This window comes from Ambystoma mexicanum, chromosome 7q, assembly GCF_040938575.1.
Source record: "Ambystoma mexicanum isolate Mex_15411 chromosome 7q, UKY_AmexF1_1, whole genome shotgun sequence".
Lineage (NCBI taxonomy): Eukaryota > Metazoa > Chordata > Amphibia > Caudata > Ambystomatidae > Ambystoma > Ambystoma mexicanum.
In genome coordinates this window covers 557431133-557452583 of record NC_090941.1, presented here as the reverse complement: position 1 = coordinate 557452583, position 21451 = coordinate 557431133, and the positions used below count along the sequence as shown (strand labels likewise).

The 21451-nt window shown below is 47.2% G+C and overlaps 1 protein-coding gene across 1 annotated transcript in view; it reads right to left on the bottom strand.

The window, feature by feature from the left end:
* Nucleotides 1-21451, bottom strand: part of VWA8 (von Willebrand factor A domain containing 8) — a 3012337-nt gene that overhangs the window by 89807 nt on the left and 2901079 nt on the right. The window contains exon 41 of the mRNA XM_069639376.1: nucleotides 13700-13825. Within this exon, the coding sequence (XP_069495477.1) occupies nucleotides 13700-13825 (126 nt within the window). The remainder of the gene's footprint in view (nucleotides 1-13699; nucleotides 13826-21451) is intronic.

Sequence of the window (21451 nt, the reverse complement as noted above, 5' to 3'; positions counted from 1 at the left end):
CGAGCGGGCCGCTTGACGGTAGGTGGAGAAACCGCCGCCTGAACTTTTGGAGGCGCCCTTGCCTCCGCTGCTCCCAAAGGGCGTCCGTCGTTGTTGCAGAACTCCAAGGGCCCGGGCCGTCTCGGTGTCCGCTTTAATGGCCTGAAGGGAATCGTCCACTGTTTTCCCAAACAGGTTGTTCCCATCGAAGGGCATGTCCAGGACTCTGGTCTGAACGTCTTGACGGAAGTCCGTAGCCTTGAGCCATCCACGCCGCCTAAGGCAAACGCCGTTGCCCAACTGGCGGAACCCAGTGTCGGCGATGTCCGTCGCAACGGTAATGGCGTGGTCCGAAGCCACCTCACCTTCCTGCAGGATCTCCAGGGCCTCTGCCCTCTTGTCGTCCGGCAAGAAGTCCAGTAGGGGAGCCAGTTTGTACCAGAGCTCCCTGTCGTAGCGGGCCACGATAGCCAAGGCGTTGGCCGCTTTAATCGTCGTCGCCGCAGACGAGATGACTCTGCGTCCCATAGCGTCCAATTTCTTTCCCTCGCCGTCCGGTGGGGAAGTCGATGTGGAGGCCGCACCCCCCCCGCTTTTTTCCTGGCCGCCGCGGAGACGACGGAGTCCGGGGTATGCTGCGCCCGGAGGCACAGGGGGGCCGTGTCCGGGACCCAGTACTTCTTCTCGTACCGGTCTCTTCTAGCTGGCGTCGTGGAAGGGTTCTTGAGGAGGGTGAGGCCCTCATCCCAAATGTCGTCCAATAGAGGCACTGAGAGGACCGTCTTCCTCTTGGCCTCGCGCCGCTGATAAAGGAAACCTTCCTTCTTCTTCTCCTCAGGGCAGAGTTGGAAAAGCTCGGATGCCCTGGTGATCATGGATTTTTCTCGTCGGGCGGAGAAGCCCTGGTGGGAGGCGACGACGGTACATCCTCGTCGTATACCTCGTCGTCCGTACCCGTCGCTGCCGTGTCAGTCCCCGTATCATCCCCTCGGGTGGACGGGGAGGAGGGCTGGAAGGGGCGCGACGGCTGAAAAGGAGGCGGAGGGTGGATCCTTCTTTTCTTGGTAGGGGGAACACCAGAAGGTCCCGGTTCTGGGTCCCCCGACGGGAGAGGTTCCGTCGGCAACGGTAGTCTCGTCCTTATCTCTGAGCATAAGGACTGTATAGCCAACAAAATGGCCGCCGAGTTGTCTCGCGGCGCTGGCAGAGGGGAATCCGACGGGCGATCAGGGGCCCCGTCGGTACTCTCGATGATGTCGTCGTCACCTACGTCGGGATCCATCCCGACGGGCCAGTCTTCTTCCACGCCGAGGCCGTGGCTTAAGACTTCGACCAGCTCCTCCTCCGAGGTTGAGGCCGAATCTACGACGACGCCCTGCCCCCCCTTTTTCTTCCCCACGGGGGGATTTCACGGGGGCCCTATCGATGGGCACAAAAGAGGACTCCCTCCGAGGTGGCAGGGAGACTCTGAGCCCCGAGGTCGCCACCACTGGTGTAGCCCCCACAGGCTGAGCCAGGGCCGCCGCGACAGTTTCGATAGAGGGCTTGGCCGGATGGATTAAGGCCTTCACCACCTTAGGTGCGCTCACCGCCTTATCCTTGAGGGGGGGGACACTGCCTCGCTCCCCCTCCGATGGGGCCTTCGAGCTCGACCGGGGCCTCTCCAGGAGCTTCGCCGGGTGCTCGGCCTTCCTCTTACCCGACCCAGAGCGTTGGCTCGTGGTTGATGGTGCCGGGGAGGGTGCGCCCTGCCTGGCGCCCGTAGAGCCCGACCGTTCGGCGCTCCCGGTGCCAGCGGACTCGCGGTGCTTTGCCTTGTGTTGGACCCCCGTCGCCGGGGCGTCCTCAAAGGTCTTAGAAGACCGCTCGGATTTCTTCTTCTTCTTCTCGCCTGACGGGCTCTTCCCTTCCAGCCAGTTGGCGAGACGTTGATGGCGGTCCTTCATGGTCCGCTCCGACATGTTGCCGCAAAACGCACAGTCCTTCTCCACGTGCGTCTTGTCCTCATGTAAGCAGTAGAGACAAAAGGAGTGTTCGTCCTCCTTAAAGACGTTCTGCAGCTGGCATCCAGGGCAGACCCTGAACAGCTTTCCGGGCGTCGAGCATCCCTTCTCCTGGGCCATGTCCGGGCCTGAGAAACTTCTGGAGTCCTCCAAAAGCGTAGCTCGACGAAATCTTCACCCTTGAGGGGCGCAGACGAATCCGACACGGGTCCCCGTTGATCGGATGGAGAGTCGGTGGAGCTTGAGGCTCTTTTGACCGAAAAAACGAAGTTTTTGGGAAAAAACGTGAAAAAATAGCACTAACGCTCGAGAGCAATAGCACGAGGATCCCAACACATGAACGTGCGGTAAAAATCTGAAGATGGCTGCCAGAGGCGGTGCTTAGGTAGAGGGCAGTCATTGGCTGTGGTCAGTATGACGCAGAGACCAGTGATTGGATATTACTACGAAAGACAGATCAGAAACGAAACTGATACTGGTTTTTTCTTTACCGAGGATTCCCAGCCTGACGACGGGGAATATTCATGAGCATGTGAATCCATGCCAGACCCCATGCTGGAGAAACTCCATTTACTGCTACCTTTGCCGTAGGGGTGGAATAGAGCTGAGTAACCCACCAATGCAATGTGGCCCAACACCAAAGCACAGCAAAATGCTCTTCAGAAGGGACCAGCGTACTCTATCGAAAAATGTTCAGCATTTAGTGCCAAAAGTAACGGGTCCGTGTGGGCGCCATCCGGAAGCGCAAGAAGATTCAGGGTCTTTCTCAAGTTGTCTGCCCTCTGCATCCCACAAACAAAGCCTACTTGGTCTCCATGAACAAGCTCTGGGAGGCACTCCTCCAGCCTGGAAGCCAGGACTTGTAAGGATCTATGTTTAGCAGAGAGATTTGCATATAAGAGGAGCACAGCGTCCCATCCTGCACCGCCTTTGGAATCACTGATATACTCGCCTTCAAAAAGGATGGTGGAGGGTCATTTCCCATTTTCACACCATTATATATTTTAATCATGAACAGTGCCAAAACGTCACTATTTGTCTTAAGGCCTCTTCCCTAGCCACTTTATCTGCCTTACGGCCTCAAATCGCAACTCTAACCGCTTCCAAGGTACTGTCCTGTTGCAAAGCCTAAACCTGCTCCACCTTCAGTTTAGGAAGTTCAATTCGCTCCATTTCAGGGGGGACTGACCTCATCTCCATCACACTATCATAGAGTGTCTGATAATAGCGGGCAAAACTCCCTGCCACCTCCACACACCGACTCCTTTCATTACCCTCCCCAGCTTGTATTTTGTGCAACCTCCTCTCCAATGGAAGAGTGTTAAGTCTATTAGCCAGCACTGATCCCGCCCTACCACCTTTTACATAATACTGCTGTTTGACTGCTCTCAACTCCTGATAGACCTTAAGGTCTATCCGAAGCTGTGTTCCTGTAACGCTTCTCTTGCCCGGCACATATCCCTTAAGAGCTCCACTTTATCCCCCAACCCCTCCCTCTTCCTTTCTTCTAGAGATCTAACTTTTCCTTGGTCTAGGCCATAAGAGCTCCACTGGCCTTTCTCTTCTTGGAAGCCTGTGCTATAACGAGCCTTCTCACCATGACCTTGGCAACAGACCAACCATTTCCATCCTCACCTCCCCGGTGTCATTCTCTTTAAAAAATGACATATCTGTGTTCTCAATTGTTCCTTAAATAACTTGTCCTGAAACAGCGTATGATTACAATGCCAGCTTGTTCTATCCTGCATGGTAATTTTAAACTTTCAACATGTCATTGTCTGACCATGATATTGCAACTATGTCAGAGTTTCTCAAAAGGTACTCCTTCCCTTCCTCCACTAAGATGTAATCAATTCTCGTGTAATATTATGCTATGTTATGAACCTGTGAGAAAAAGGTATATCTCCTTTCGCCTTGATGATGCTCCCTCCAAGAAGCATCGCACCAAAAATAATCCTGTAAGTATTCTTTCAATTAAGAGCCCCCTCACTAAATCAGTGTGGTGCCGGCTTGTATCCATTGCCAACCTGTCCATATTTGGTTCCTTAATAGCATTAAACCCCACCCCCCCAACAATTGTGGTACCCTCTGCCCATGGCTGTATACGCTGTAGCGCCCCTCTTCTGCAGCACGGAGGACTAATATGTTTGTGAGACACTTTTACCCCAGCCCCTTGGTTCCTCTCCCTTTTCCCCCTTCCATCCAGTGATACCAGGGAGGCCCCGAACTGAGCCAGCTCTCCGCATTTCTTCCATAAGGCTGCTCACCCCACAGCCCGCCAAACCCCCACAATTCCACCAAGAAAGAATCCCAAACCGCCCTGCCCCCCAACCCCGAACCAACATCTTCTCCCCTCGAACACAGTAGAGATGCTGGGGATAGTCGGGCCACAAGGGAAATGAAGGGCGTCCTCACATAGCCCAACACTCCCCTACCTTGCTAGACCTTAGCACCTCTTCAAACATTCCCCCTTTAAGACCATGGGTTCTGCATCTCTCTAAGCCACACATCACTGCAAGTCAACACCGCTGCTGTGTCTCATTTTCTTCCTTCCACAGTGAACTGCAATCATTTAAAAGTTCCTCGTGAGCCATCTCCACTCATCATGGCTTGCAGGCATTTAAAAGTTCCTCATGGGCCATCTCCACTCATCTCGGTTTCCTACTTGTCGTCAGCACCACCTTTCCGAAACTTCGAGTGCCGGTCATCTTCCTCCAAACTTCCCACTTCCGAGAAAGCTTTTAAAAAGTTCCCTTGCTTGCTCTTGTTTTGCAAGTCTACTCTCATCGGGCGTTCCCCTTGAACCACCTTCACAATCTGTAAAGCTTCAATTGGGTCCATCACTGAGTGTGAAGTTCTACCAAATTCAAAGTATAGGGAAAATGGGTATCCATTTCTACATCCCAACGGTACCTGCAGTCCCTTTCCATAAGCAAGGTGGTTAAAGGTTTACATTGTCTTCTGCCCTCCAGGGTTGAGTAGGAAAGATCTTGGAAGATGCACACCTCAAGGCCCTCAATAGTCACTCAACCATCTTCCCTGGCTTTTGCCAGGATCTCCATCCTATCCGCGTAGTAATGACATTTAACTATAACGGATTGAGGTCCTCCTGCTGGTTCCCTTCCTCTATACATTCTCATTCTATTCACCCGGATGCCATCTTGTCACTCCTCAACAAATAGCCCATGCCACACTAGGTTGACTTTACACTGAAGGTCCCCGGACGATTCTCAATCCGCTTGTGGGACACCCAAAAGACGGACATGAAAACACCTCTCCCAGTTTTCCATGTCTTCCAGCTTCAAGGAGGGTTCCCTTCCCCTCTTCTCCAGTTCTTTAATGTTCCCCAAGAGACTTGTTTCCAGTACATCCACAGACGCATGGTTGTTCTCCATCGTCTCCAGGCACTCATCCACCTTATCCATTCTTTCGTTTAACTCCTTCATAGAAGCCTGCAGATCAGTCCTCAGTGCCTTTATTTATTGGAGGATGTTCAAGACATCCTTTTTTCGAGGCCACGTCCATCTCGTAGTAGTTTGCATAAAATTAAGGAGGCTGCCTGGAGACTTCAGAGTTCACAGCCCCCAAATCCACGCTGACTGGCGCCTGTCTGATCCACTATCCAGCTTGTACTTTTGTCTCTCGGCTCCCGCTCAGCAAGCCGGACACCACTAGGGAGCTGGCTTTTTTCCGAAATCTTCAGATAATTCGTATTGCTGTCTAGTCTCCAGGACAATCTTCAGGCCTGCACCACAGTGCTATAGCTAGCCCACGACACAGCTCTCCGCCTTCCATCCGAAGTGATCCCTGAATTTCGAGTGGCCCAGCAACGTCCTGTAATGGCATCAGCCCTGCCCATCCCCAATCACTCTGGTACCTGTTCACACACCTAGAGCCCTCCAAGGAGGTCCTGTGCACTCAGCTCTACCAAAGCCCAGAGACTGTTCGGACCAGGTTACTGTTCCATAGGGTGACCCTCCATAATGCTCTCCTCCTCTGGTTCATATCCCTCACGGCTTCCGAGGCTGTCGCTGTGCAATCCAGCCTCAGTCACACCTCATCTGCGCCCCTCTCCCTCTTAGGGCTTGCTCTAGGCAGGTTGGCAAAGTCCAATGTCCTTGCCAGCCTGCGGCGCTATCTGCACCCCTCTCACACTGCCACACTGCTGAGGAGCTTAACGGGAGAAGGGGAGTGCGAGACAGCCGTCTCTGTAACTGCAACTGCAGATGACACGTTCCCCTAATCCCTTGGATAACCCTCAGGTGTTTCTGGGCAAACCTTGGGATGGTCCGTGTGGGGGAATTCCCCAGTTGTCCGCCATTGCCCCGGTAGCTCAACGCCTATGCGGCCATGTTCCTGCAGCACTTTGTGGTCTCCTTCCTCACACATCTTTTATAACATAATTATAACATAATGCTTTTATTTTGGTTTTGCCCCATCAATCAAATTGTGATAGGACAACATTAACAGAATTATTTCCCTCTATAATACGAGGTGATACATATCCAGAGTAATACAGCAGTGGGCCACATTCAATTCAGTCTCTTAGCACTAGACTCTGGCAAGTGAATGGTAGGCTTGAATTGCGTGACTAATTAGGGATCTTGCCTGGACTTGATGGTCCAGATATGAAAAATGATCTTTGCAGCATCAGATGGAATTATTTATTTATCTATTAAATGTAATAGAGAGTGTGAGCAGAGTCCGTACAAGTGATACAACACGTCTGGTGAGATGCAGCAAGTGATTTATTAAAAGAAATGCAAAGATAATGTGGTTTGGGCGAAGTGAGAACAGTGGAAAAGAGATATGTGCGTGTGACAACTAAATTTGACAATATAACCTTTCACCCTTGGGAAGGGATGGATAATTAGGTTTCCCAATGGGGATGCAATAGAAAGATAATCCACAACAAACAAGAGGTGAATCGTCCAAAATACAGTTCTCAATCAGAAAGACAGAAGATCCTCTTACAAGTTCATGGTTTGGGCACTTAGTGGCCATAAGCCACAGGCTGAAAGAATTGCCTGCTCTTGATCATTGGGGTTTCCAAACAACCTTCACTTGAGACTCTAGGAATGTCCTTTAAGATCAGGATGGCACAGGTCCAACAAGGTCTCTAGTCCCTTCTTTATCTACGGGTGTCTCCTTCTCACAGGGGTCTGTGCTTGCAGGGGTGCTGTGTTGTCGAATGCAAGCATTGCTTCACTCTACCACCTCCCTCGTCTATGCTTTTGGTCCCCGCAGATCCCTCTCCTTGCTACTCCTGGTTCCTAGCTCCCTGACGCCTGTGGTGTGACAGCAGTGCTTTGTACCTCATCCTGCCATTATAAGATGCCCTGGACCGCCCTGGTCTGCCGGAAACCTCTCTGAGCTTTCTCTCTAATGGGGCTACCTGTTCTCCAACCTTCTCAAGTATCGATGCTACAGCTCTCCCTCTGTCACAGATTCTAAGGCCTTTCACCTTCTTCTCCCTCCTTCTGTGCTTGGCTCTTTATTGTTCCTCTCCTCCAACCTCCCACACTCTCTCTCTCTCTAGACGATTGACTTTTAGAGATAGGAAAGGATTGCTGTATCTTACTTATTTTCCTCACAGAGGACTTGTATTAATTGTTATTTTTGTGGCTTTGGCTTTTTGCATACTAGGGTGTCTAGCAGGATGGTTTAAGTAAAGCTGAGAATGTGTTTGAAGCTGCTTTCCTTGGGAAATTGAAAGTGTCATCACTTGCCTTTCAACTCTTGGTTACAAATAATGAATTGTTCATTGGTCAATTTTGTCAATTATATTTGGTGTAGCAAACTTATTTGGTTTTGATGGAGTATAGGAACTCATGTCACCATGGTGTTCTAATTCCGTTTTTTTAACCGTGATTATCAATACGTGTCTACATCATGGGTTCTGGGCAGATGTTTTCCTTCCCGGGGGTGAAGTTTTTTCCCACATCCTGAATTCAAGAATCCATAGCAATTGAAATGTATAATTTACCATGATGTGTGCTAATTACAATTGTTTAACAGTGCACAATAGCAATTTACATCTGTTTGTTTAGTGTATTATAGATTGGCCCTAAAGAAGACGTGCCCATATTTATAGGACATATCGTAGAAACTAATGCTCCAGAAGAAGACTTGATCCTGATTTATAGGGAATTATATTTTAACTAGTTTACCCATGACTTATATTGACCTATAATTAATCTAGCGACCTTATTGTTATTAGGGTAATGTTTGTGCCTGTAATTATATGTGTTGATATTCTTAATTGTGATGTGGTATATTTATTGTATAATTAATTGATATGCAAGTATTTATTGTGAATTGTAATGTATACGTCATCTGAATAATGCTCAACAATGCTGGCTGTTTAAATATTGCCAAAATTCTGTTTTTGTACAATATTCTTTAATCATGTGTTTTAGCGAGTCCAATTAATTTTGACGGCTATTATCGCTTTTTTATTTATTTTGAAAACATTCAGTATTACTATAGTCCACTGTTTGGTTAACTGCATGAATTGTGACTAAACATTGATTTGAATAGTTCATTAATATACATATAAAATGTATCCAATAAGTATTTGTTATGTGTATGACCCCTCATTTGACAGTCATCGTGCCCGACAGCCTGCTTGGGATCCAGCTGATAAAACTCTCCTCCATCCTGGATGGATGAGGTGCAGGGTAGAAAACTAGAAGATGAAAGATGGAAATCCAACACTACCTTGGGAAGGAAGGCCAGACTTATTCTCAGAGTAACTTTCGCTATAAAGAAAACAAGGTACGGAAGCTTCACTGAAAGAGACTGCAGCTCACCTACCCAGTGTTGTTGATGACAACCAGGAAGCTTACTTTAAGGGTGAGCAATTCTAAAGAAAAAGACTGAATGGAATCAAACAGAGGAGCCATCAAGAAGGTCAACACAAGCTTTACATCCAATTGTGGAACAAACAAACGGGCATGAGGGAATCTGGTTACCCAATCCATGCAAGAAATGCATAACAGCAGGGATAACGAAAAATGAGCCCTGCTCAAGACCTTTTAAAACCTCAAATAACAGCTAGTTACCGATTCAAAGAGCCAATTTGCAGGCCCATATGGGTCAAAGAGAGAAGAAAATCTATAAAATTGGAGTCAAAGGGTCCAGACCCTTGCCCCTGAGCCAAGATGAAAACCTATGTCACTTGCTGCCAGATATAGACTTGGTGGCAGGCATTCTGGCATAAAGGAGTATGTCCAGGATGTCATCGGACAAATCCCACTCCTTATACCATAGCCTCCATTAGTCACGTATGAAAGTTAAGGCTGCAGAAGCTTAGGTGGAGGACCCAATCCCCAATGGTAAAAGCAGGTGCACCCTTGTCAGAAGGCACCAAAGAGGACGGATGGACATGTAAAGAAGTTACATTTAACATGATCTCTGGGCCCAGGTTCCAGCGATCAGGGTCATGGTGGACCTGAACTTTTGTAGTCTCTCTAGAACTAGTGGAATCACAAGACTTGGCAAAAATGCATACATGAGAGTGAAGTTCCCCTTGACAATCAATGTGTCCCCAAGAAATCCATCAGGGTAAATTCCCAGGGCAGAACAACTAGCAGTTTCTGTTCACATTGGGGACTATAAGGTCCACTTGAGTGGTCCCCTAATGGTGAAGATATGTCCAGAAGCACTGATTCATTGTTTCCCTACACAGAAGCAGTGACCCCCACACCACCTCACTAGTTGAGCTAATACATGAACAATATGCTGTCTGCCATGATCAGGACACATTTGACTCGCACAAAAGGGAGGAATGCCACCAAGGGCAGACTGATGCCCCTTTGTTCTAGCAGATTGTTGTGTTTCTATGTATTGGCAGTGTATCACAGCCTGCTCACCCTATGATCACCCAGATCATCGTCCAGCCTTTCAGCGAGGCATCTGTAACCACTGTCAGCTGAGGCCAAGGGTGCCAGAGAGGCTCTCCCCTCACTATATGCTCTCACTCGGATCACCACAGACGGTCCTTGATACATAGTCCAGCACCTGTAATAGGTCCATCATGTCACCCTGATACTGAGAACAATGACAACAAAGCTGCACTGGAGTGACCTCGGGCAAAACCGAGCCTCAGAAAGCAGAGATTCACGACGCCATGAGGCCGAGTAGATTAAAAAAGGCAGAGGCCCGGATAAAACTTTGGGAGTAGAAAAGACGAACCTTTGGAAAGATTTTCATCCACCTGTCCTCGGGGAGTAGAGGGAAGACCTACCCTTGCGGGTGTTCAGAACCCCTCCAATGAAGCAGAGCAATTGGGATGGGATCACTTGCGACTTCTTGAAGTTCAGGCGCTAAGTGTAATGGAAGTGGGATAAAACAAGATCTAGAATGCAGGCTTCATTGAGGCAATTATCCAGGTAGGGAAAGTGTGAACGGCCCTGTGAGGGTAACAAGTAGCAGCCGAAACATGGTCTGACCAGAGGGGACCCATGCGAGGGGAACAAGCAGACACACCAAGTACTTACTGTAGCGAAGCCCAGGGAAGTGAGGAGGACAGACGCAATACCGAGGTGGTCAGCCAAAGCCGTCCTGGCGACAAGGAGCATATACGGGCGGCCGGTGCTGATGGACACTGCTGCTGTCGGTCTATGCATCGTAGCTGGGCTGCATGTCATGGCACGGATGTCTGGAGGCTGGATGACCACAGCAGGTTCAGCCCCGAGGGCTAACCACGAGCCTTCAGCAGGGAGGTGCACGACACCACACCAAGACATAGCACAACCCCACAGGGCTGTTTTTCGACAGCTGGAAGCAGCAGGAAAAGGGGGTGGGTCTCATGACACATACTCATGAACAACTGAAGCCAGGATTGGTTGGTAGCCTGGAATCTCCAGAAAAGGGGTGGTACTCAGGCAGTTTTCACTGAAAGGATTGGGCTAGACAAGGGAAGCAGGGACTGGGGTTTTTCAATTGGCCTCCTTATAAAAGATAAGGCCTAACCGAAGTATGGGGTTCTCTCACTTCGTCTGTTAAAGGAAGGAGGAAGAACGAAGAATGGGAGAAGCATACTTGCTGGAATAGGCCTACTGAGACCCTGAAGAAAAGGAGAAGAGAAACGCAACGGAAGAAGGGTCCATACCTATTAAGGACCAACAAGAGAATGAGGACGAAGGGTGAAGCAACCACAAGGGTTCCTATCCTGAGACATGAATCTTGTCACACTTAGATAAGAGGCCACCACAACTAAGAGCTTGGTGAAGACCCACAAAACAGCAGACAGTACAAAAGGCAAGGTCTTGAACTGGGAATGGGTATACCCAACCACACACCCCTGGTAGTTCCTGTGCTTGAGATGGAATCATCACGTTGAAGTAGGAATCCTGACAGTCCAAAGAGACAAGGGCCTGGATGATGCAAGGTGACAACCTTGAACTTGTCCGTTTGCAGGCACATGTTTAGATCACTCAGATCATGGATGGGATACATGGCCTCATCCTCCTTCTATACAAGAAAGTAAAGTGAGTACCTGCCCCTTCCAAACTCCATTAATGGCACCAGCACTATGACGCAAGAACTTGACGAACTGCATCCAGAAGCAGGGTGTCTGAGGAGGGGGGTAAGGAGAAGGAGAACAGACCAGTGTGTGATGAATGTATGAATGGAGGGAATATTGCTGCGAGATGAACTGCAAGGCCCAGGCATCAGAGGTGGTGAGTTGCCACTTCCTGACATGCAAGGACAGCCTCTCCCAGTCCAGAGAAGTGTGAGGGAAGTCTGATTTAGAAGGATTTTGGATCCTGAATCTCAGAAGGAATGGAGGCCAAGGCAACGCTACCTCTCTGTGCTCCACTGCCCATGTCTTGGAGGTGAAAACGCAGCTAGCCTTGCTTGCCAAAGGGCTCCTGACCTCTGCCACAGTGGTTGAAGGAGGAAAAGCCCTGAAAGAGATGACTCCTGTAGGTGTGGAGGCAGACTGTTGCTGGATGGTCAACACTAGGGAAGTTACAGTGGATTTGGAGTCCTTAAACTCCTCCAGAGAATCATTTGCTTTCTGTTCAAAGAAGTTGTCTACATCAAAGGGAAAATCCAAGAGTTTAGCCTGGACATCAGGGACAAAACCAGATATTTGCATCTATGAATATCTGGGGATGACAGACTCATACCCATGTTTGTACACACAAAGTCTGGCATGGTTATTTCTGACTAGAGGATCTGATGTACCACCTCGTTCGGACCCCTAACAAGGGAAGTAGAACCCTCTCATCTCAGATAAGGGGAAGCTCTACTGCTTCAGAGATCACATTAGATAAACAGTGGGCGTATTTAGACACGGTGCAGGTGGTGTTCAAAATCCTCAAGGCTATGCTGCTAGATGCAAACACCTTTCATTCAGAAGCGTTATGCTTCTTGCTCTCCCTACCTGGGAGCAAGAATGGAAATGTGGTCGATTTGGAGCACACTGTAGAGGCGTGACCCACCAGACTCTTGGGCGTTGTGTGCATGGAACGGAAGCCTGGATCCATGGGAACCAGATAATGATTTTGGGCAAGGTCATGGTCCCTAGCCGGTGCTGGGTCCAGTTTCAAACATCCAGAAAACACAAGGCAGCTCCTGCCAAGTCAAAAGGCAGAAGTGTCCCTGTTGGGGGACCTTGGTCAAGAATGTCAAACGGATAAACTGCCTTTGCTGCAGTCGACAGGACCATGATATCAATAGCTTTTGTAATAGTCTGCTGGATAGAAACATGCAGCTTCCCATATAAAGGGGTGTGCTTAGGGGAAGTGTCCTGCTGATTGGCATCTAGAAGGACAGAAGTGAGATTGGTAAGGACAGACTCCTAACCATAGAAGTCTTTTCTGAAGTAATTCACCTCTCCTGAATCCAAATGTTTCAACCTGTATGGGAGTGGCTCAATCTCATCAAGGATGTGGCCAATTTTAGTAAAACAAATGGGGTCTTGAAGCCAAAGTAAACTCCAATGTGGTGCTGGCCAGCATTGAGATGGAAGCCGAGGAAACTGGTGACAGAGCGACTGGGCATTTGTGGGTAACAGTCTCAAGTGATGTTGGAACTGAGCCAGGAAGAGTTTTCAGTAGAAAGAGGTACCTCAGTCAGCTTCAACAACATCTGCACTGGGACAAAAGCCACCCGGGGTCTTGACAAAGATATCTAGCATCTGTTGCCTGAATGCCTCCTACGGGTCCAGCTTAGATGAGCGAGCTGGGGGCAGCACCTTCAAAGGTGGTGATTCTCTGAAACAGACATAGAACGGGAGTGACAACTGTTCTTTTTGGAGAAGGAAGAGAAAGAATAGGGTTTCTTTAGAATTGGGGTTGTTTTACCTTAAATGACCGAATGGGAAATGTACGAACAATTTTGCATAACGTACATTTCTCATTCGGTCATTTCCGTCGCAGTTATTTCTGCCGCGGTAAAACAACCCCAATTCGGGGAACCAAGGGCTCCATATATATACTGCTGCTGAGTCACATCTGGTGTCATGCGAGCGCATTGGCGTAAAAAGCAGCTCACATGCAGCCACATGGTGCCCCCGTAGCTGAAAAGGTTTCTGAAGGCAGCTGAGCTTATATCTAAGATGAGGAATCTGTGGGAGGAAGGGAACTATTAGAAAGCAATAACCATGATTATAAACGATAACAAAAAAGGTATACATTCTGAGAAAAATATTCTTCTTTAAAAGGATAAGAATATTTGAGCTCTTTAGCGCTCAGAGTACTCACTTCTGGCTCCAGCTCTCCTCTGCGTTTGTAGATGGCCTTTTCTCCAGTGAGACCATCAATGATTTTAGCATCATCCAGCTCTCCGATGGCCTGGTTCCGCAGCCACTGCCTTTCCTTGCCTTTGGCCTAAAAAACAAGCAAGAGGCCACTTATGTGATATTCCGTGACCAGGGCATTGTACACATTCTGGTCACTGGCAATGCCCTTTTGATGTTTTTTAAAAAAGTGGACTTTTATGGCATACTTTAAGTGATCCGTTGGTCAGACTTCAATGATTGGTAAGGATTAACCTTTCTTGTTGTCAAGGGGGGAGCTCTTAAGGACTACTTGGCATAAAACACTAGTAATAAAACAAGTATTGGTAAAGCCCATAGGATTTGGCTGTCATATGTCAATTACATCCTAAAATGCCCCAAAGGAATTCATGCCATGACTAACAGATAGTAATAAAGGTGAAACTATTCCAAGTAATAACAACCATTAAAGTATTCAATACAAAATCTGCACCCCGCAAATAAAAACACTGTTGTATCAGATAGGGGGCATCTGGTACTCTTCCATTAAATTGACAACAGTTGCAACTAAAGCACACAAAAAAGTTGTTGTTTTAGCAAGTCACAATGCCAGAAAAAAAGGAGGAATAATCGCACACCACTAAGGCGGAGGTGGAGTTATATATGACTGATCAAATCATACCCAAACGTTCAGTGTTTTTATAAAGAAAATAGAACATCTCGGCAATGTTAAGTTTTGGAAAAGTATCAAGTATGCCAATGTGAGAGCAGCTGCTTCCTAACTGGATACACATCAGGCTGTTACAATGTTTCATTAGAACTGTGTCAAAATGTATGCAATTTGTGTTTTCGGTCTGCAACAGACATCTTGGATCTTATAATGTTAACATTAACATCACATTTTTCATGTAGCGCCTAATGCAGGATTCCACACTTTCCTTTATTTGTACTTTCCACCCATTTTTTTTGGTATTAGCCCACTGATAAATAGGTCAACAGCTAATATAAAAACTAGGGAACCTTTTAGAGCTATATTACAGAGTTTGTCCTTAACCTTAATAAATTGAATCACAATATTTACACAGTGAACAATTACCCACTTCAATCAGATTAAAGAGTACTTGTTGTGAGAATATTAATAAAATTAATCCCGTTTGATAATCAAATGTAAGCTTAAATGTGCTATATAATTCTTGCAATAATGCATCTTTTTTGCTACTATTATGTAATGAAGCTTTTACATCGTGCTACATTACCAGTTTCTCTGGAGGTTGGTGTATTGCGGCCCCGGCCGGGGTATACAGATCATAGTGTGTGGAGGTAAAATGGGCTGTGGCAATATAAGATGAAGGTGGGAAGAGGATGCAGATGGGGGAACTCAGGTTTTGTGGTAGGTTGGGTACATATAGACACAGATATGGAAGACCTTATCTCAAGAAGCAAAACAAGATAAAGTCTAACATGTATCACATAAATACACTGTCTAAGTGGGGCAGTAGGTTATTTAAAACAGGGAGTGTTTGGCTGTGTGATGGGCGTGAGATATGCTGAAGTGGACCCTTAAAGTGTGGTGGCTTTTTCCCCAGGATTACCTTTAAATACGTCCTCTGGCCAAACTAAGAATAGTAATTCTGGGATGTCAAGCGTGGAGCCCAAGTGTAACCCAGGCACAACTGGACTGTGTGAAAGGAGAATTAGGATTGGAGAAAAAACAAAAGGAAGGCGGGGTATGACCCGACTGACGCATTTCATCATATGTTGAAAGACTGGCAACCTTATTGAACAGTATTGGAACTGTCCCAATTCCGAATGGAGCTGATAAATTGACATAATTTAACCGAAGCAGGAACTCAACTCCACTACCATAGGCCAAATGTTTTATGTTAGTGACTATGCCTCGTATAAATTATGTTATACTAATAGAAGTCCAAGGGCCAAGATGTACCATGGAGCTGAGAGCAAAAAGAATTCAAGAAACACTTGAAAAGTAAAAGGACGTTATGAAATACGAAGGAGGCATCTGTTGGCATTATGAAAACATTCTAAATGACGTGAGCCTTAATAGTCCCCCAAAACGTATCAATTAAGTCAATGGATTTCACTGAATTTATTATTATAATAAATGCAAACGTCCATATGATAGAGTGCATTTAAGAACTTGGTAAGTGATGAGAAAATCTATAGTCCTCCCCCGAAAAATAACAGGCAGCAAAACATGGGACTGCCCAGCTAGCTGTAATACGTGACAGTGCTGATTGTGGACTGTGAGCAAGGTGAGCAAGGTGAATGCGGTGGACACATAAGGGGAGGAGAAAAGGGAGTGTAGACCGTCCCACAGTGTGCCATCTCTGCATAGCCACGGGCTTGGGTCCGTGTGTGCATGGAATGGAATAATGACATTTACTGTACCGACACGCAAGCAATCAAGTGACTGAAATATGTGAGACTGCTATAATGGACAATGCTCAAAGGCAGTTTAAATACAAACAAAACCTAATGTTAAAGCACTGCCCAAAAGGAAGAATATTTGAATACCGACAAAGTGCAGCAACAGAATCTGAATAAATACCTATGCATGAGATGTAAATTTGGGGGAAAGCTGGAGCAAGTGTTAGCCTAAGTAAACATATTGAAACGCAACAAAGTTGATGCGGCTGTGGCATAGTGAAAGGACAGTTAAACCAATAAGAAGTCCCGGTAAAAACAAATACACCAGACAGTTGACATTTGGGGAAAGATACCTGGCGGGGAAGTATACAAGGGGATCTGCAGGACCCCAGAGAAGGATTCCTGGCAGCCAAGTATACCAGGCAATCCACCAAGGTTTTATAAAGTCTCTAACATTGTGTCAAGATACCTGGCAGGGGAGTATACCAGGGGATCTAGGAAGTCCATAAAAGAAGTCCTGGCGACCAAATATACCAGGGATTTTGAAACTGTATAAGAACTTTAAAACTGTGACAAGATAGCTGGCAGGGCAGTACACCAGGGGATCTTAAGAACTAGGAGATCCACCAAAGTTGTAGAGGAATGTTTAACCATGTTGTATAATACCTGGCAAGGAAGTATATCAGGGAATGTGAGAAGCACATGAAAGAAATCCTGAAAGGTAGATACACTAGGCACTTCAAGCTTGCAAGAAGGTTCCTGGTAAAGGAGCAAACCGGCAATCCACCAAAGTACAAAAGATGTTAAAGAAAGCCTATTGTGGAATTTATTATATAAATAAGAATTTGGATTTGGTGAATCCAGTACAAAGAAACCAAGGAAGTGTTGGATGTTATAAAATGTATGGTTTGCAAAAGAATTTTCTGAACCTAGTATAAAGAACCAAAGGAACTATTTGACAGAGAGACACTTTTGTTATACCAAGAAACTGTTGTTCAAAGGAGACACGTTGCCATCCTACCTAAACATCCATGGGAAGGGAACCAGCCTCTGGATCCAGGGATTTCCTCCTTGGAAAACATGTTCTGCTGGATGTATCTTTATATGTTGATTATGAACACATTTTGCTAAAAATAAGTCAGAGACATTTCCTTGAATCCCTTAGTTGTTTGTTTCTAGTGTGAGGGTCAGAAGAACAAGTTACTTAACAACTGTAACGTTCTTTCGACTGGATGTTCCTCCCACGCATTCCTCATTTTATGATAATTCGTTATCTCCAGCTACGCTGCTTCGGAAAAAAATATTCTCGGCAGAGGGCGCTGTGCTCGAAGTTGTGGCGTCAACAGTCCCTTGATGCGCTCCGTACTCTGTCGACGTCACTGATGGTATAAATAGCTCGAGCCGCGCCCGTTGCTTCAGTTCTGTTTTTTCGATGAAACTATAGGAGGAACAGCCAGGCGTGCCTCATGACTGATGCACTCTTCGTGAGAGGAAAGTGTAAGAAAACGTAAACTGTACTGCAGGGTAGGATGGGAGGGTCGATGAGGAATACGTGGGAGGAACATCCAGTCGAAGGAGCGGTACAGTTGGTAAGTAACTTGTTCTTCGAATGTATTGTGTCCTCCCACGTATTCCACATCTTATGATAGACTCCCATAGCAGTGTCAATTTTGGAGGTGGGAGTAATAAATACTGTTTTCATTGACTGAGTGAAGTACCGCCTTGGCAAACAGCCCCTCATTGGAGGAAGCAGTATCTAAACAGTAATGCTTGATGAAAGTATGCTTTGTTCTCCAAGTTGCAGCTGAACAAATGTCTGCTGCAGGGACTCCCCTCTTTAGAGCCACAGAAGTAGCCATTCCCCTTGTAGAATGGGCTCGAAGCCCATCTGGTGGGTCTTTTGCCGCTAATGTGTAGCATTCCAGTATAGCTAGAATGATCCAGCGGGATATGGTCTGTTTTTGTCACTGATAAACCCAGTTTATGACCAGTATAACCCACAAAAAGCTGGTCATCTTGGTGTAACTTTGACATCCTTGAAATATAGAAACTAAGAGCCCTCTTGGGGTCTAGTCTATGTAGTCTCTCCTCTTCTTTGCCCAAATGAGGAGGAGGATAGAAAGTTGGTAATATTATTTTTTGTGACAAATGGAAGTCGGAAACCACTTTTGGTAAAAAGGAAGGTTTAACTTTGAGAACTACCTTGTCCTTATAAAAATAGTGTATGGAGGTTTGCATGAGAGAGCCTTAAGTTCACTAACCCTGCGGGCTGATGATAAGGCCACAAGTAGAACACTCTTTAATGTTAGAAGCCTCAATGGACAGGAGTGTAGAGGCTCAAAAGGTATACAAGTCAGAAATTTAAGTACCAAATTTAAATCCCAAGCTGGGACATGAAAAGGTACTGGAGGGTATACATTAGTAGGTCATTTTAGGAATTGTATTATTAATGGAATTTTGAAGTATGAAACCTCTTCCGAGTTGTGCTTCAAAATGGACAGCGCAGCAAGATATTCTTTAATTGTTCCTATCTGGAGTCCCAGATTGGCTAGATGCAATAGAAAAGAAAGCACCATTGGGGTGCCACATTGAAAAGGGTCCACATCCTTATCCTTGCACCAGTTACTGAACTTATTCCAGCGACATCGGTACAAAGACTTTGTTGCTGGCCTTCTGGCCGAAAGCAAGATCTCCATTACATCATCCGGAAGATCCCAATCCTTGTATCTCAACCTCTCAGAAACCATGCGTGAAGGTTGAGTGTCTTGACCTCTGGATGGAGAACCCGACCTTCCTCTTGCGAAAGAAGATCCTCTCTCTACGGAAGACATATTGGAGGGCAGATGGACATGTCTAGAAGGTCCGGGTACCACGTCCTCCTGGCTCAATCCGGGGCAATTAGGATCATGGTTTTCCTGAACTTTCTCAACCTCCTGATTACTTGAGGAATCACGGGGACTGGAGGAAACGTGTACAGCAGTGGAAACTTCCACTCCACTATGGATGCGTCTCCCAGAGCTCCTCTTTGAGGAAATTCCCTTGAGCAGTACTCATCGCACTTCCGGTTGATCGCGGTGGCGAACAGATCCACTTGAGGGGTTCCCCAAAGGGTGAAGATCTCCAGAAAGACTTCCTGAGCTAGCTCCCACTCATGGGAGATTGTGCTCTGCCTGCTCAGAGCGTCTGCCGCCGTGTTCTGCTCTCCGGCTAGGTGAATTGCCGATTGAGAAATTCCTTCTCGTATAGCCCAGAACCAGAGCTGCATTGCCTCTCCGCACAGTGGTAGTGACCCTACAACTCTTCTCTTGTTGAGATAATACATGGCCACTGTGTTGTCCGTCATTATCAGAACATTTTTTCCCTGTACAGAGGGCAGAAAGACCTTCAACGCTAGTCTGATTTCCCTCAGCTCCAATAGGTTGATGTGTAGTTTGGACTCCGATGGAGACCAACGACCGCTGATTGTCAGATCGTTGGTGTGTGCTCCCCACCCCGTGAGTGAGGCGTCCGTCACTACTGTTATCTCCGGCCATGGTTGCCAAAAAGATTCTCATTTGAGGATATTGTCATTGCAAGCCAACCATAGAAGATCCTGAGCAACTGCGCTCGGGACTTGCAGATGATCCGACATATTCCCTGAGAACTGGGACCACTGAGTTCTGAGTGCCCATTGACGGGATCTCATTCTCAATCTGGCTTCTGGCACTAGGAAAATGCAGGATGCCATGAGGCCTAGCAACCTCAGAAAATCGAAGGCCGGTAAATGTTGGGCATTCTGGAACTTTGTCACCATCTGCAGAATGTGGAGAGCTCTCACCTCGGAAGGTGAGGCTTTCCCCAGGGAAGTATCCAAGACTGCTCCAATAAACTGGAGCTTTTGGGGTGGTATCATGTGGGACTTCTTGAAATTGAGGGAGAAGCCCAACTTGTGAAGGAAGTGGCAGGTGATCGAAAGATGTTCCTGAGCTTGTTCGGGAGAATGTGCTCTGATCAACCAGTCGTCCAGGTAGGGGTAGACGTGAATCCCCCCTCTCCTGAGACTCGCTGCCACTACCGCCATCAGCTTGGTGAAAACCCCCGGGGCGGAGGTCAACCCGAATGGCAGAAATCAAAACTGATAATGAGAGTTGCCAATCGCGAACCTCAGGTACTTTCTGTGCTTGGGATGGATTGGCACATGAAAGTAAGCATCCTGAAGGTCCAATGATACCAACCAGTCTTGGAGTTGTAGAGCCTGAAGGACCTAAGAAAGGGTCACCATCTTGAACGTGTCCTTCCTGAGGAATTTGTTCAAGTTTCTTAAATCCAAGATGGGTCTCAATCTTCCGTCCTTTTTCGGGATGAGAAAATATGGGGAGTACCAACCCCTGTTCCTCTCCGCTACAGGTACCTGTTCTATAGCACCTTTCTCTAGCAGGGTTAAAATTTCCTGCAACAGGAGCGGGTCTGGAATTTTGATGGAGTTGGCTCCCGGTGGATGATTCTGAGGCCTTTTTTGGAAGGGGAGACAGTAACCTTGAGCTATTGTTTCCAGTGCCCAAGCATCTGAGGTAATACCTCGCCATTCCTTCAGATGCTGAGAGATCCTGCCTCCCACTGGGGTTTTGTGTAACAAGGTCTCAGAGTGATTTGGATGCGGCTGCAGGAACGGCTGAGGGCAAAGATGCCACTCCTGAGGCTGGTTTCGCACCTCTTCCTCGTGCTCCATGAGGGACATTTCTTTTGCCTCTTTGAAAAGCCTGTCCTCTTCCTCTACCAAAAGAGGAGTAATACCGAAAAGAACGACCCCTTCAGGAAGATGAGCCGGAATAGGGTTTCTGAGGCTGGCACATGGAGGCACTCAGAGATTTAGCTGCCGCTTTTGAGGTCTGGAGTTTTTCTAGGCTTTCATCAGCCTTACTGCCAAACAGCCTCGAGCCATCAAAGGGCATGTTGAGAAGTCTGGCCTGCACATCTGGTGCAAACCCCGACTTCCTCAACCACGCAAATCTGCGTAGAACCGTGCTTGCAGCCATGGATCTGCTGATACTATCAACAGTATCCAGTCCAGACTGGAGACATTCCCCCATTGCCTCCTTCCCGTCTTTGACTATATTCAGGAAGCCTTCCCTTTGCTCGCCTTCTGGAATATTATCAGCCGCCGCCGAAATACAGTCCCACGGTCTATGGGTGAACCTGGCCAGGGTACAGGTGACATTGGTTGATTTAAGGGCCATGCTGCCTGAAGTGAAAGCTTTACAGGCCCAAGCATCCATTTTTTTAATCCTCTCTATCCGGAAGGATAGTGGGATATGCTGTTTGTTTTGATGTAGATGCTGCCTGAACAACTAGACTTTCTGGAGTCGGATGT